Source organism: Staurois parvus, unplaced genomic scaffold (genome assembly GCF_062004578.1).
Source record: "Staurois parvus isolate SC_StPar_1 unplaced genomic scaffold, SC_StPar_1.0 ptg000144l, whole genome shotgun sequence".
Taxonomy (NCBI): Eukaryota; Metazoa; Chordata; class Amphibia; order Anura; family Ranidae; genus Staurois; species Staurois parvus.
Window position 1 is genome coordinate 140,114 of NW_028317940.1, and position 16,705 is coordinate 156,818.

The 16,705-nt window shown below is 49.6% G+C and overlaps 1 protein-coding gene across 1 annotated transcript; it reads right to left on the bottom strand.

Moving 5' to 3' along the window:
- Window positions 1–918: 918 nt before the first annotated feature.
- LOC149464988 (uncharacterized) lies at window positions 919–16,677 on the bottom strand. The gene is made up of 12 exons (XM_089673783.1): window positions 14,310–16,677; window positions 11,282–11,391; window positions 10,238–10,582; window positions 9,922–10,121; window positions 9,624–9,842; window positions 9,360–9,501; window positions 8,262–9,168; window positions 6,611–6,704; window positions 2,885–3,002; window positions 2,569–2,768; window positions 2,320–2,461; window positions 919–2,128 (listed from the first exon to the last, which is right to left on the bottom strand). The coding sequence occupies exons 3-12, from the start codon at window positions 10,320–10,322 to the stop codon at window positions 1,218–1,220; spliced, it is 3,018 nt and encodes a 1,005-aa protein (XP_089529909.1). The 5' UTR covers window positions 10,323–10,582; window positions 11,282–11,391; window positions 14,310–16,677; the 3' UTR covers window positions 919–1,217.
- Between the last annotated feature and the right edge of the window lie 28 nt (window positions 16,678–16,705).

Here is a 16,705-nt window from a genome sequence, read left to right on the forward strand (position 1 = left end):
ACAGCAACTCAGCCACCAAGTGGTAGGCCACGTCACATGACAGAGCGGGGTCAGCGCATGCTGAAGCGCACAGTGCACAGAAGTCGCCAACTGTCTGCAGAGTCAATAGCTAAAGACCTCCAAACTTGGTGTGGCTTTCAGATGAGCCCAACAACAGTGTGTAGAGAGCTTCATGGAATGGGTTTCCATGGCCGAGCAGCTGCATCCAAGCCTTCCATCACCAAGTTCAATGCAAAGCGTCGGATGCCGTGGTGTAAAGCACGCCGCCACTGGACTCTAGAGCAGTGGAAACGTGTTCTTTGGAGGGACCAATCACACTTCTCTGTCTAGCAATCCAATGGACGTGTCTGGGTTTGGTGGTTGCCAGGAGAATGGTACATTCCTGACTGCATTGTGCCAACTGCAGACAGTTGGTGACTTCTGCGCACTGTGCGCTTCAGCATGTGCTGACCCCGCTCTGTCATGTGATGTTGTCTACCGCTTGGTGGCTGAGGTTCCCAGTTGCTTCCACTTTGTTATAATCCCACTAACAGTTGAGTGTGGAATATTTAGTAGCCAGGAAATGTCACGGATAGACTTATTGCACAGGTGGCCACCTATCACGGGACCACACTTGGAGTCACTGAGCTCCTGAGAGCGACCCATTCTTTCACTAATGTTTGTAGAAGCAGTCTGCATGCCTAGGGGCTTGATTGTATACACCTGTGGCCATGGAGGGGATTGGAACACCTGAATCACATGATTTGGAGGTGAGGACAATACCTTGTGCAATATAGTGTATAACACACTCCTGACCCCTGCACTCTGTACACTGAGCTGTATATGATAAGCATGTCACATTTGTCCAATGATTTTTTTTTTTTTAAATAGACCTCTACGTATCTGTGAAATCTCCCACCACAAAATGTACTCAGCCAATGACAGGTCAGGATGCCATTTTTATTCTTCCCCTGCTATCAATGGCTAACCCAGTCCCACCCTTTATCCACGTCTTTGGTGACCTCTGACCTCCTTATGAACTGTTTCTTCCATGATGATCAGCCATGGAGTATATCTGAGGTGTATATCAGGGTGTGCTTCTTCCCCACATGAGAGCTGGGATGTCCAGCAACATTCATCCAGAAGATATTTCCCGCACTCAAGGTACTAATACATCTCCAGGGTTGTGTGGGACCCGGATGTACAGGAAGACAGGACTTCAGTGAGGAACATTTCCCTCACTCAGGACAGTAGCGTGGCTTCTCCCCCGTGTGAGATCTCTGATGTCTGCAAAGACTGGACTTCTGTGAAAAACATTTCCTGCACTCAGGACAGGAATACGGTTTCTCCCCTGTGTGCGATCTTTGATGTCTGTAAAGAGTGGACTTCAGTGAAAAACATTTTCCGCACTCAGAACAGGAATATGGTTTCTCACCCTTGTGCAATCTCTGATGTGTGGAAAGAGAGGACTTTTCTGAAAAACATTTCCCACACTCAACACAGGAAAATGGTTTATCCCCCGTGTGAGACCTCTGATGTCTGTAAAGATTGGACTTCTCTGAAAAACATTTCCCGCACTCAGTACAGGAATACGGCTTTTCCCCCGTGTGGGACCTTTGATGTGAGACCATCTCTGATTTTTGTACAAAATGTTTACCGCACTCAGTACAGGAATACAGCTTCTCACCTGTGTGCAATCTCTGATGATTGTTAAGATGTGACTTTTCTGAAAAACATTTTCCACACTCCGGGCAGGAATATGGCTTTTCACCTGTGTGCGATCTCTGATGTCTGTTAAGACATGACTTATCTGAAAAACATTTCCCACACTCAGGGCAGGAAAACGGCTTCTCCCCCGTGTGCGATCTTTCATGCTTATTAAGATGGGATTTACAATGGAAACTCTTCCCGCACTCAGCACAGGTAAACACCTTCCATGTTAGAAAGATGGCAGCGTCCCGCACAGTCTGAGGTTCCTCAGGATACGAGGAATCCGATGGTCCATCTACACTGGGTGGTGCCGGATGGACATTGGAGGGAGCCAGGTTTTCTCCTGGACTATACTGTGTAATGTCCTCATCTTCTGCTTTCCAGTCTGGAGACAAAGTGAGACAATCCTCGGAGGTTTTCCTCATCTCCCGGCCATGGACTAAAATACAAAGACAAAGAGGATTACTAGACAGGAGCTGATTGGTTCCCCCAAACCAAGACTCCGCCCACATCAGGAAGCTTGGTCTCTGAGGAGCTTACAATTCCACCTTCAAGGGAACTAGGAAATGGGTCAGTGACCAATCAGTGAGCAGTATGGGTGGAGGAATGGATTTAGTGTTCATAACTCACCTGTGCTGATCTCTGTAGGAGTGTCCTCCTCTATAAATGTCCCCGTTATTCCATCCTCCTCCATAGACTGCTGATCATCCCTCACATACGCCTCTTCTTCTTCTGCTTTACCGTCAACTTTTATATCTGTTAGATCTTCACTCTAAACCAAGAGAAGGAGAGAAAATATCATCTGTAAAATATTAGCTCACAAAATAATCCACACATCATCCTTATGAGTCTATGTTCAAAATGTTCCATTCCACCAACCTTGTGATGGTGGTGGATGGTGTGACCTCCCTGTGTGGAATCCCAGGAATACAGAGGACGGGGACATCTCTCTGGTGGGTTCCCATGACTGGATTCATCTACCTGATGATGGTGAGGGATTGTGGGACCTTCCTGTGTGGAATCCCGGGAATACAGAGGACAGGGACATCTCTCTGGTTGGTTCCCATGACTGGATCCATCTGTAGGAAACACACACACTGACTGAATCCATTGTTTCTATGTGTTTATCAGATGATGGGGGATCTAGGTGGACCCTCCGTACTGCTCTCTCCTTTCCAATAAAGTCTCCTCTTACCCGGTGATGTAAGGGGCGGCTGATTGTCCATCATGACGTCCTTGTAGAGGTCCTTGTGTCCTTCTAAATACTCCCACTCCTCCATGGAGAAATAGACAGTGACACCCTGACACCTTATAGGAACCTGACACACACAATGATACAGTCACCATCCAGACACATCCCTTGTCTGTTACTGGAGAATGTCCCAGAATTCCCGGCACCGCTCACCTCTCCTGTCAGCAGCTCCATCATCTTCTTGGTGACTTCTAGAATCTTCTGCATGTTGTATCTCTCAGGGTTTAGGGAGTCACATGGAGGCACTGTGATGGTCATATGATCACCTGACTTCAGAGGAGGAAATCTCTGTGTTGGGGAACCAATAGGAACATCATGTTAGACTCCCAGAATCCTCCTCACCTCTCCGGTCAGTTCTGTATTTTATTAATAGAGATGAGAGTGATGTCATGTGACCTCCCAGAATCCTCCTCACCTCTCCGGTCAGGTCTGTGTTTTATTAATAGAGATGAGAGTGATGTCATGTGACCTCCCAGAATCCTCCTCACCTCTCCGGTCAGCAGGTAGATGATCTCCAGGGTGAGGTTTAGTATCCTCTCAGTCATGTGACTCTGGTCCTCCTCCATCCTCATTGATGTCGTCATGTGATCTATGCCGGTTTCTCTGTAGATGGATGAATGGGTTAGGATTAACCCTATCATGTAAGAACAGTCCCAAGTGGGGTTACATACAGAGACATTCAGTTTAGTGTTTCTATGATTTTGGGGTCCAGGAGACTCTGATCACAAAGTCTTTTTTCTATATAAAATATATTTTTTAAAATTCATTTTTGATCTGGTGACAAAGAAAGCTGAATGAGGTTCTTTATGTGTCTAAATAAAAGGCCCATCCCCACTCCTAAAAAAAAAAGTGGTATAATCCATCAGTATAGACTGAGGAGGTGAGAAGCTGATTGGTGGGAAAGGTGACATCTCCACAATGAGGAGAATGTTCCGGCCCCGGAAGTGGGGGAATGTTCTGCCCCTGAAGGTTAATCTGGGTTCCCACACTATATATGTGTGTATCATCATCTGCTGGCGATAAAAGATGTCACAGTGACTATGGAAGAAGAGGATGGACATGACGATGGAGGAAGAGGACGGACGTGACGGTGGAGGGAGAGGACGGACGTGACGGTGGAGGGAGAGGACAGACGGGCATGACTGTGGAGGAAGAGGATGGAAAGGATGATGGAGGAAGAGGAGAGGACAATGGAGGAAGAGGATGGACAGGACAATGGAGAAAAAGGACGGACGTGACAATGTATGAAAATGATGGACAGAACAATGGAGGAAAAGCACGGACATGACGATGGAGGAAGAGCATGGACATGACAGTGGAGGAAGAGGACGGATGTGACACTAGAGGAAGAGCACAGACATGATGGTGGAGGAAGAGGACGGACGTGAACGTGGAGGAAGAGGTCAGAACTGACGGTGGAGGAGGACGACGGACGTGACGATGGAGGAAGATGACGGACGTGACGATGGAGGAAGACGACGGACGTGACGATGGAGGAAGACGACGGACGTGACGATGGAGGAAGACGACGGACGTGACGATGGAGGAAGACGACGGGCACGACTGTGGAGGAAGACGACGGGCACGACTGTGGAGGAAGAGGACAGGACGATGGAGGAAGAGGATGGACAGGACGATGGAGGAAGAGGATGGACAGGACGATGGAGGAAGAGGATGGACAGGACGATGGAGGAAGAAGATGGACAGGACGATGGAGGAAAAGGATGGACGTGACAATGGATGAAGATGACGGACAGAACAATGGAGGAAAAGGACGGACATGACGATGGAGGAAGAGCATGGAAATGACAGTGGAGGAAAAGGACGGACATGACGCTGGAGGAAGAGCACAGACGTGACAATGGAGGAAGAGGACGGATGCGACGATGGAGGAAGACGACGGACATGGGGGGGGGGGGGGGGGTTACTGGGTGTAAATATAAAATCAGATCTTATTACCTCCTCTGCTGCCACTTCCAGTAATGTCTCCTCTCTACTTACTCCCAGACTTGCCTCCCATCTGGAACCTCCTATTTATACCTGACATCACTTCCTGCCTTCCATAGAGACTTCCTATTTGGGTAGAAGTGAGATCCCCACCTTGTAGAGCTCAGAGGAACTGCGGCCCCGAGAACCGTCTGGTGGTGTGACCCCGGCTCTGAGTTGACAGTCACGCTTTTTAGCTCTTTGTTCCGCAATGTCTTCGTCCCGAGAATCACAGCATGACATGTATGTGTGTTGGGGTCCAGGCAATGGGAGACCAATCAGTGTCCTGGATGGCGCTGTAGCAGTCAGCATGCAGTGATCAGCGTTGGGCGGGTATCAGAGAATGGTCAGGCAGAGACTTTCCTGCTCTCCGGGTCCATCAGGACACTGGACACATTGGGTGGAATGGGCTCTGCTCTGGATTCTCCTCCTGCGGTGTGTCCGGTGATGAGTTCCTGGCTTCTCCAACCCTGCCATATATATAGAAGTCATGGCTTCTACACCAGTCCTCTGAGAGGTGGTAGTGCCCCGAGAAGGGGAGCATGGTGGAAGAAAAGGGAATTGAGGGTGCTGGGCCAACTGTCCACTTCCAGGATCAAATACCCCCATGTAGCCTCTGCAACCCCTCATTACACCCCATGTCCTCCTCCTCACCCTCTTGTGCCCCTCTCCTCCTCCCATCTTTGCCCTGTCTCCATCTCCTTCTTCACTGCCCTGTCCCCCTCTCCACCCTCCTATCCTCTTCACCATCCCTCTCCTAACTTGGCCTCTTATCATCCCTTTTCACCTCCCCTTCCTCCTCTTTACCGCCTTCTGCCCCTCTTCATTGACCTGTACCCCCTCTTCATGCACCTTGTCCCCTTCTTCACCTCCCCACCCCCCTCTTCACTGCCCTGTCCCCCTCTTCATCTGCTTTTCATTCCTTATTACCCTCTTCACCTTGCCTTCCCCATCATCACCTGCCCTTCCCCCTCTTTACCGCCTTCTGCCCCTCTTCACCCCACTTCATTGACCTGTACCCCCTCTTCATCCACCTTGTCCCCTTCTTCACCTTACCACCCCCTTGTCCCCCTCTTCATCTGCTCATCATTCCTTATTACCCTTTTCACCTTGCCTTCCCCATCATCACCTCCCCTTCCCCCTCTTTACTGCCTTCTGTACCTCTTCACCCCACTTCATTGACCTGTACCCCCTCTTCATCTCACCACCCCCTTGTCCCCCTCTTCATCTGCTCATCATTCCTTATTACCCTCTTCACCTTGACTTCCTCATCATCAGCTGCCCTGCACCCCTCTTCATCCCCCCATCCCTCTCCTAACTGCCCCCTATCACCTCCCTTCTTCATCACCGTCTGCCCCCTTCCACTCTGCTTCATTTCCCTGTACCCCCTCTTCATTCCCTTTTTTACTGCCTTGTCCCCTTTTTTCACCTCCCATTACTGTCCTCTCCCCTTGCCCCCCTCATTGCTCCCCATCCCCTTCCTGCCCCCCTCATCACCTCCCCTGCCCCCCCCCTTCATCCCCAATTTCTTTTATCACCTCCCCATCCCTCTGCCCTACCCCCTTATCACCCCCTTTCATCTCTACCTCTCCCTCTTCAAATCCCCTTCCCCCTCTTCACCTTAAAATTTGTAACTAGATAATGGGACCCCCCCCCCCAATGTAGGGGGTCCTCTGCCCTGACCACGGAGAATGATCTCCGGGTGTGGACTGAGCCCAGGTTTGGAGGTTCGGAGAATGGTGGGTGAGCTAAATGGGCGTTCAGTTGAGTCGAAGCTCTGGTTGCGAAATGTGACAACTTCATGTATGTGAAGCTACAAACAGGGCTGCTGGTAAGGCGGTACAGCTGGCCCTCTTGTACCGGACCCATCCGTGCAAAAGGGGCCCCCGGCTGAGCAGGGAGGGGACGGATGTTCTGCTATATGGCTCCTCAGCCCCCTACTAGAATGGATTGACTCTGTGCAGGCCAGTCAAGTTCCTCCACCCCAAACTGGCTCCTCTATGTCTTTATGGACCTTGCTTTGTGCACTGGTGCGCAGTCATGTTGGAACAGGAAGGGGCCATCCCCAAACTCTTCCCACAAAGTTGGGAGCATGAAATTGTCCAAAATGTCGCCTTATGAGTTCCCTTCACTGGAACTTGGGGGCCAAACCCAACCCCTGAGGAACACCATAATCCCCCCTCCACCAAACTTTAGCTTGGCACAATGCAGTCAGGCAAGTACCATTCTCCTGGCAACCGCCAAACCCAGACACGTCCATCAGATTGCCAGACAGAGAAGCCTGATTGGTCACTCCAGAGAACACATCTCCCCTGCTCTAGAGTCCAGTGGCGGCGTGCTTTACACCACGGCATCTGACGCTTTGCATTGCACTTGGTGATAAAAGGCTTAGATGCAGCTGCTCGGCCATGGAAACCCATTCCATGAAGCTCTCTACGCACTGTTGTTGGGCTCATCTGAAGGCCACACAAAGTTTGGAGATCTTTAACTATTGACTCTGCAGACAGTTGGTGACTTGTGCGCACTGTGCGCTTCAGCATGCGCAGACTCCACTCTGTCATGTGATGTGGCCTACCACTTGGTGACTGAGTGGCTGTTGTTCCCAGTTGCTTCCACTTTGTTATAATCCCACTAACAGTTGAGCGTGGAATATTAAGTAGCCAGGAAATGTCACGGATGGACTTATTGCACAGGTGACCACCTATCACGGGACCACGCTTGGAGTCACTGAGCTCCTGAGAGCGACCCATTCTTTCACCGTTTGTAGAAGCAGTCTGCATGCCTTGGGGCTTGATTGTATACACCTGTGTCCATGGAGGGGATTGGAACACCTGAATCACATGATGTGGAGGAGATTGGAACACCTGAATCACATAATTGGGAGGGCTGGGGGGGACAAAATACTTCTGGCAATGTAGTGTAAGTAATACTGCTGACCCCTGCGCTCTGTACACTGAGCTGTATATGTCACATTTGTCCAATGATTTTTTTAAAAACCATACCTCAAAGTGTTTGTGAAATCTCCCTCCACAAAATCCACTCAGCCAATGACAGGTAATGACATAATTTTTATTCTTCTCTTGCCATCAATGGCCAACCCGGTCCCACAATTCATCCACGTCTTTGGTGACCTCTGACCTCCTTATGAACTGTTTCTTCCATGATGAAGATCAGCCATGGAGTATATCTGAGGTGTATTCTTCCCCACATGAGAGCTGGGATATCCAGCAACATTCATATAGAAGACATTTCCCGCACTCAAGGCACTAATACACCGCCAGGGTTGTGTGGGACCCCAGGAAGACAAGACTTCAGTGAGGAACATTTCCCTCACTCAAGACAGGGATGTGGCTTCTCTCCTATGTGAGATCTCTGATGTCTGTGAAAATCAGACTTCTTTGAAAAACATTTTCCGCACTCAGGACAAGAATATGGCTTCTTACCCATGTGCCACCTTTGATGTTTGTAAAGACGGGACTTGTCTGAAAAACATTTCCCGCACTCAGGACAGGGAAATGGCTTTTCTCCCGTGTGAGATCTCTGATGTGTGACAAGTTGTGATTTTTTTGCAAAACGTTTCTCGCACTCAGAGCAGGAAAGTGGCTTCTCCTTCTTGTGTGATCTCTGATGTCTGTTACGATTGGACTTCTCTGAAAAACATTTCCCGCACTCAGTACAGGAATACGGCTTTTCGCCCGTATGAGATCTTTGATGTGAAACAATGTCTGATTTTTGTACAAAACATTTCCCGCACTCAGAACAGGAATACAGCTTCTCACCTGTGTGCCATCTCTGATGTTTGTTAAGATGAGACTTATCTGAAAAACATTTCCCGCACTCAGGACAGCAATATGGTTTCTCACCCGTGTGAGATCTCTGATGTCTGTTAAGATGTGACTTAGCTGAAAAACATTTCCCGCACTCAGGGCAGGAATATGGCTTTTCACCTGTGTGACATCTCTTATGCATATTAAGAGTGGATTGAAAATAGAAGCTCTTCCCGCACTCAGCACAGGGAAACCTTTTACATGTTAGAAAGATGGCCCGGTCCTGCACAGTCTGAGGGTCCTCAGGATACGAGGAATCTGATGGTCCATCTACACTGGGTGCTGCCAGATGGACATTGGAGGGAGCCAGGTTTTCTCCTGGACTATACTGTGTGATGTCCTCATCTTCTACTTTCCAGTCTGGAGACAAAATGAGACAATCCTCGGAGGTTTTCCTCATCTCCCGGCCATGGACTAAAATACAAAGACAAAGAGGATTACTAGACAGGAGCTGATTGGTTCCCCCAAACCAGGACTCCGCCCACATCAGTCAGCTTGGTCTATGAGGAACTTCCAATTCCACCCTCAAGGGAACTAGGAAATGGGTCAGTGACCAATCAGTGAGCAGTATGGGTGGAGGAATGGATTTAGTGTTCCTGACCCACCTGTGCTGATCTCTGTAGGAGTGTCCTCCTCTATAAATGTCCCCGTTATTCCATCCTCCTCCATAGACTGCTGATCATCCCTCACATACGCCTCTTCTTCTTCTGACTTCACCTCAACTTTTATTTCTATCAAATCTTCACCCTAAACCAAGAGAAGGAGAGAAATTATCATCTGTAAAATACAAACTTTAATAATGTGACATCACATAGGAAACCTACAAATTGTCTCCAGGAGTCCAAGTTTTAGATTCTCCATCCACCAACCTTGTAGTGCTGAGGAATGGTGTGACCTTCCTGTGTGGAATCCCGGGAATACAGAGGACGGGGACATCTCTCTGGGGGGTTCCTGGTATTACATGACTGCATCATATTGTCCTGGTAGGGATCATTGGGGTCTTTAGAAAACTCCTCCATCACTCCATACTCCTCATCCCTCTCTTTATACTCTTCTTTAACAACGTTATATTCTCCATGATTTTCACTCTGAATATATAATAAACATTCATTATAACACATATGCTTGTGTAAAACCAGAGACTACCTCTAATTGTTACCCATCTACCTGATGATGGTGAGGGATGGTGTGACCTTCCTGTGTGGAATCCCGGGAATACAGAGGACGGGGACATCTCTCTGGTGGGTTCACATGACTGGATCCATCTACCTGATGATGGTGAGGGATGGTGGGACCTTCCTGTGTGGAATCCCGGGAATACAGAGGACGGGGACATCTCTCTGGTGGGTTCCCATGACTGGATCCATCTGTAGGAAACACACACACTGACTGAATCCATTGTTTCTATGTGTTTATCAGATGATGGGGGATCTAGGTGGATCCCCCGTACTGCTCTCTCCTTTCCAATAAAGTCTCCTCTTACCCGGTGATGTGAGGGGCGGCTGATTGTCCATCATGACGTCCTTGTAGAGGTCCTTGTGTCCTTCTAAATACTCCCACTCCTCCATGGAGAAATAGACAGTGACACCCTGACACCTTATAGGAACCTGACACACACAATGATACAGTCACCATCCAGACACATCCCTTGTCTGTTACTGGAGAATGTCCCAGAATTCCCGGCACTGCTCACCTCTCCTGTCAGCAGCTCCATCATCTTCTTGGTGACTTCTAGAATCTTCTCCATGTTGTGTCTCTCAGGGTTTAGGGAGTCACATGGAGGCACTGTGATGGTCATATGATTACCTGACTTCAGAAGAGGAAATCTCTGTAGTGGGGAACCAATAGGAATATCATGTTAGACTCCCAGAATCCTCCTCACCTCTCCGGTCAGTTTGTGTTTTATTAATAGAGATGAGAGTGTCATATGACCTCCCTGAATCCTCCTCACCTCTCCGGTCAGCTCTGTGTTTTATTAATAAAGAGTGATGTCATGTGACCTCCCAGAATCCTTCTCTCCTCTCCGATCAGGTCTGTGTTTTATTAATAGAGATGAGAGTGATGTCATGTGACCTCCCAAAATCCTCACCTCTCCGGTCAGGTCTGTGTTTTATTAATAGAGATGAGAGTGATGTCATATGACCTCCCAGAATCCTCCTCACCTCTCCGGTCAGGTCTGTGTTTTATTAATAGAGATGAGAGTGATGTCATGTGGCCTCCCAGAATCCTCCTCACCTCTCCGGTCAGGTCTGCGTTTTATTAATAGAGATGAGAGTGATGTCATGTGACCTCCCAGAATCCTCCTCACATCTCCGGTCAGGTCTGCGTTTTATTAATAAAGATGAGAGTGATGTCATGTGACCTCCCAGAATCCTCCTCACCTCTCCGGTCAGGTCTGCGTTTTATTAATAGAGATGAGAGTGATGTCATGTGACCTCCCAGAATCCTCCTCACCTCTCCGTTCAGGTCTGCGTTTTATTAATAGAGATGAGAGTGATGTCATGTGACCTCCCAGAATCCTCCTCACCTTTCCGGTCAGCAGGTAGATAATCTCCAGGGTGAGGTTTAGTATCCTCTCGGTCATGTGACTTCGGTCCTCCTCCATCCTCATTGGTCATGTGATGTATGTGGGTTTCTCTGTAGACGGATAGCAGAGAATTATGTGGACTGTATCGGTTGTACAATATTAGGAGGGGGGGTCTATAGTTGGTTCACCCCCGGGGGGAATGAGAACACGTAGATTGGCTTACTTAGGGGTCTACTGATAAACATTTGAATAATCATTTGTTCAACAAATCTCCATCTACATTCTTTTATGTCAGTTGGGTGAATACAAACATTCCTCAGACCTTTTTCTTTTATTATGGCCAGTAGTGAAGTATCACAGTGGAGGACACTCGTTGGAGTTGAGGAGCTACAATGTAACAATTCAGGAGAACACTAGAGGGAATTAGAAAATAAATGTAACCAATGGGTGTGCAGCATACACACATTATGGAACAGTATTTGGAGCGCCATCTGTACACAGCCCGCCATCACTTTGCTGCGCGATAAACAGTGTGCTCTGAAAGCACCACACATCCCCCATCACCATAGAATAAATAAAAGCCAGGCTGTCCATTCATCTCCAACAGCAGAGGGACCTCATATGAGAGGCAGAGTTACTGAATGGGAGATAGCAGGGGGCGAGCAGTTGCTGCAGGGGGCGAGCAGTTGCTGCACAGAGAGATAGTAGGGGGTGAGCAGTTGCTGCACGGAAAGATAGAAGGGGGTGGGCAGTTGCTGAACGAGGAGATAGTAGCGGGCAGGCAGTTGCTGCACGGGGAGATAGAAGGGGAAGAGCAGTTGTTGCACGGGGAGGTAGTAGGGAAAGAGCAGTTGCTGCACGGGGAGGTAGTAGGGGAAATAGAAGTTGCTGCACGGGGAGGTAGTAGGGGAAGAGCAGTTGCTGCACGGGGAGGTAGTAGGGGGTGAGCAGTTGCTGCACGGGGAGGTAGTAGGGGGTGAGCAGTTGCTGCACGGGGAGGTAGTAGGGGGTGAGCAGTTGCTGCACGGGGAGGTAGTAGGGGGTGAGCAGTTGCTGCACGGGGAGGTAGTAGGGGGTGAGCAGTTGCTGCACAGGGAGGTAGTAGGGGGCAAACAGTTGCTGCACGGGAAGGTTGTAGGGGGCGAGCAGTTTCTGCACGGGGAGGTAGCAGGGAAAGAGCAGTTGCTGCACGGGGAAGTAGCAGAGGAAGAGCAGTTGCAGCACGGGGAAGTAGTAGAGGAAGAGCAGTTGCAGCACGGGAAGGTAGTAGGAGAAGAGCAGTTGCTGCACGGGGAGGTAGCAGGGGAAGAGCAGTTGCTGCACGGGGAGGTAGCAGGGGAAGAGCAGTTGCTGCACGGGAAGGTTGTAGGGGGCGAGCAGTTTCTGCACGGGGAGGTAGTAGAGGAAGATCAGTTTCTGCACGGGGAGGTAGCAGGGGAAGAGCAGTTGCTGCACGGGGAGGTAGCAGGGGAAGAGCAGTTGCTGCACAGGGAGGTAGCAGGAGAAGAGCAGTTGCTGCACGGGGAAGTAGTAGAGGAAGAGCAGTTGCAGCATGGGAAGGTAGTAGGGGAAGAGCAGTTGCTGCACGGGGAGGTAGTAGGGGAAGAGCAGTTGCTGCACGGGGAAGTAGTAGGGGAAGAGCAGTTGCTGCACGGGGAAGTAGTAGGGGAAGAGCAGTTGCAGCACGGGAAGGTAGTAGGGGAAGAGCAGTTGCTGCACGGGGAGGTGGTAGGGGGCGAACTGTTGCTGCACGGGGAGGTGGTAGGGGGCGAACAGTTGCTGCACGGGAAGGTAGTAGGGGAAGAGCAGTTGCTGCACGGGGAGGTAGTAGGGGAAGAGCAGTTGCTGCTCGGGGAGGTAGTAGGGGAAGAGCAGTTGCTGCACGGGAAGGTAGTAGGGGAAGAGCAGTTGCTGCACGGGGAGGTAGTAGAGGAAGTGCAGTTGCAGCACGGGAAGGTAGTAGGGGAAGAGCAGTTGCTGCATGGGGAGGTAGTAGGGGGCTAGCAGTATATCTCGTGCTGTATATCTCCTCCTCCTCCCCCTGCCTGTCTCCAGCCCCGCCCCCAGGGACTAGAAGGGAGGAGAGAGACCCTGCAGTATAATGAGCACCGATTGGCTGCTCTACAGGAAAGGGGCATGTCCACCTGATCCTTTATCCCTTTCACTGCCAGAGCCGTTTTTTGCACGTTTAAAAAATCATTTTTGGCATGAACATGACACAAAACCCCCCAAACCTGAGATATTTCCTGAAAGCCGAGACCCGCGAGAATGACATCATAGCGGTAGGTCCAATTTTTTATGTCGCAGGATATTACCGCAAAATGTCAGTAAAAAATACAAGTTAATTTTAGGGCAAAAAAAAGCGCAATAAATCACCTTTTATTTGTAAAATATAAAAGATTCGGTCACAGCGAGTAAATAGATATCCAACATGTCAAACCTGAAATTTGTGCGCTCGTTAAATGGCAACGAACTTCAGTCCCTCGTATTTGCTATAGGTGACGCTTTTAAAGCCCCTTCTAGGTCACCAGTATAGTGTACGGGGGAGGTCTGCTGCTAGAATTATCGCTGTCATCATGGCGTTCGCGGCGATATGTCACATGTGTATCGCACTCCACGGTTTTATGCATAGGCGCCCCAGCGTGTGCTTGTACATTTGTACATCTGTATATGTGGGGGTGACCGCAATTTTTTGGGGGGCGGGGGGATGTGCTTTTTACTTAATTACTCCAGTGACGACGGAAGAGGACAGATGGGATGACGGAGGAAGAGGACGGGCGGGACTATGGAGGAAGAGGACGGACGTGATGGTGGAGGAAGAGGACGGACGGGACGGTGGAGGAAGAGGACGGACGGGACGGCGGAGGAAGAGGACGGATGGGATGGCGGATGAAGAGGACAGACATGACGAACGGGACGGCAGAGGACGGATGGGACAGCTGAGGAAGAGGGCGGACAGGACAGCAGAGGAAGAGGGCAGACGTGATGGGGGGTTACTGGGTGTAAATAGAAAATCAGATCTTATTACCTCCTCTGCTGCCACTTTCAGCAATGTCTCCTCTCTACTTCCTCCCAACTCACCTCTCACCCAGAACTTGTCTGTTCCTGACATCACTTCCTGTCTGTACCTGACATCACTTCCTATCTTCCATAGACTTCTTGTCTGGGTAGAAGTGAGATCACCTCTTGTGGAGCTCAAAGGAACTGCAGCCCCAAGAACCGTCTGGTAGTGTGACCCCGGCCTTGTGCTGGGTGTGTATGGACTGTATGTCCTCATAGAGGGGTGACCTCCACTCCCACTAAGAGGGACAGAAATATAGGACTACCTAGTCCAGCCTTTCATGAGCAATGAACAGTTTCTGCCTCCCAGTAACAGCTGACATCAATGATCTGTAAGGGGGGAGGTCTTCCCACTGATGACCATGTAAGAATGTCCTTCCCCCATTGAACACTGATATGAGGGGGTCCTTCTCCCATTGGCCACCAATGTAAGGGACCGCTACACTGACCACTGATATAAGGGGGTCCTTCTCCCATTGGCCACCAATGTAAGGGACCGCTACACTGACCACTGATATAAGGGGGTCCTTCTCCCATCGGTCACCAATGTAAGGGACCACTACACTGACCACTGATATAAGGGGGTCCATCTTTCATTGGCCCTGCCCTTTACATATTTAAGAACTGCCAAGCCAGTGGAGCAGTCAGACGGCAGGGAGCCGGTGTCGGGAGCGGAGCCTTTTTTTTTTTTCCTGGTCGGCGGCGATGGTGGGGGGACACTGTGATTGACGTTGGATGTACTGCGTTGGACATTCTTTCATTTTCCTTCTTTTAATAAAGGACTGGTCACAGAATGTCTTTTTTCACACTTCAGGGTTTTTTTTGTGAATAGTTAGCAGTACCATGTTTCCCATACTCAATCAAATGGGGGGCGGATCTGGGGGCCCAGATTCCGATAGGGCCCCTACCCACAGCCCAGGGTTGTGGGGAAGAGGCCATTGTCCCCATCAACATGGCGACAAGGTGCTTTGGGGGGGAGCCACCTCCGCCCCAAAGCACCCCCCCAGGTTGAAAGCATGTGGCCTAGTATGGTTCGGGGGGGGCTCTCGCTTGTCCCCCCCTTTCCTGACCTGCCAGGCTGCATGCTCAAATAAGGGTCTGGTATGGATTTTGGGGGGACCCCCACGCCATTTTTTTTCTTTTGGCGTAGGGAGTTCCCCTCAAAATCCATACCAGACCCAAAGGGCTTGGTATGGATGTAGGGGGGGGACCCCACACGGTTTTTGTTTTTTTTTTTGGCATGGGGATTCCCCTCAAAATCCATACCGGACATGAAGGGCTTGGTATGGATGGAGGGGGGACCCCACAAATTTTTTTTTTTGGCATGGAGGTTCCCCTCAAAATCCATACTAGACACAAAGGGCTTGGTAAGGATGGAGGGGACCCCACGCAGTTTTTTTTTGGGTGGGGGTTCCCCTCAAAATCCATACCAGACATGAAGGGCTTGGTATGGATGAAGAGGGGGGGAACCCACGCCACTTTTTATATTTCTTTTGGAATGGGGGGTTCCCCTCAAAATCCATACCAGACATGAAGGGCTTGGTATGAATGAAGGGGGGACCCCACGCATTATTTTTTTTTGGCGAGGGGGTTCCCCTCAAAATCCATACCAGACACAAAGGGCTTTGTAAGGATGGAAGGGGCCCCACACTTTTTTTTTTTTTTGGCGTGGGGGTTCCTCAAAAGCCATACCAGACCCAAAGGGTTTGGTATGGATGGAGGTGGGGGGACCCAAGACAGTTTTCTTTTTTTTTTCGGCATGGGGGTTCTCCTCAAAATCCATACCAGATATGAAGGGTTTGGTATGAATGAAGGGGGAACCCGACGCATTTTTTTTTTTTTTTAGCATGGGGGTTCCCCTCAAAATCCATACCGGACCCGAAGGGCTTGGTATTTATGAAGTGAGGGACCCCACTCATTTTTTTTTTTTTTTGTTGGCATGGAGGTTCCCCTCAAAATCCATACCAGACCCGAAGGGCTTGGTATGCATGGGGGGGACCTACACCACTTTTTTTTTTCTTTTGGCATGGAGGTTCCCCTCAAAAACCATACCAGACTCAAAGGGCATGGTATGGATGGAGGGGAGGGGGGGAACCCACACCACTTTTTTATAATTTTTTAATTGCCGGCAATTTTTTTACATTCAGCTGTCGGTGGAGAATCCCACCGACGGCTGAAACAGCCAGACCTTCCCACATGTGCGGTGCGTTTTTGGAGCGTTTTTGACCGACAGCAGCTGGTTTTCACAACTAAAATACCGCGTGACTTGATTTTAGCGGTTTTTTGGGAATTTAAAAAGGTACAAATCTGCCGAATTTGAGCTACAAAAGTAAGTCGCATGCCCAGGATGTTCCGCTTGAAAAA

Bases quoted from the DNA above. Each gene is read 5' to 3' on its own strand.
- LOC149464988 (XM_089673783.1), bottom strand. From the start codon at position 10,322: ATGGAGGAGTGGGAGTATTTAGAAGGACACAAGGACCTCTACAAGGAC. The intron at 9,502-9,623 runs GTTGGTGGATGG...CTCTTGGTTTAG, and splicing joins CCATTCCTCAGCACTACAAG to GGTGAAGATTTGATAGAAAT. The intron at 9,169-9,359 runs GTGGGTCAGGAA...TTTGTATTTTAG, and splicing joins TCCTACAGAGATCAGCACAG to TCCATGGCCGGGAGATGAGG.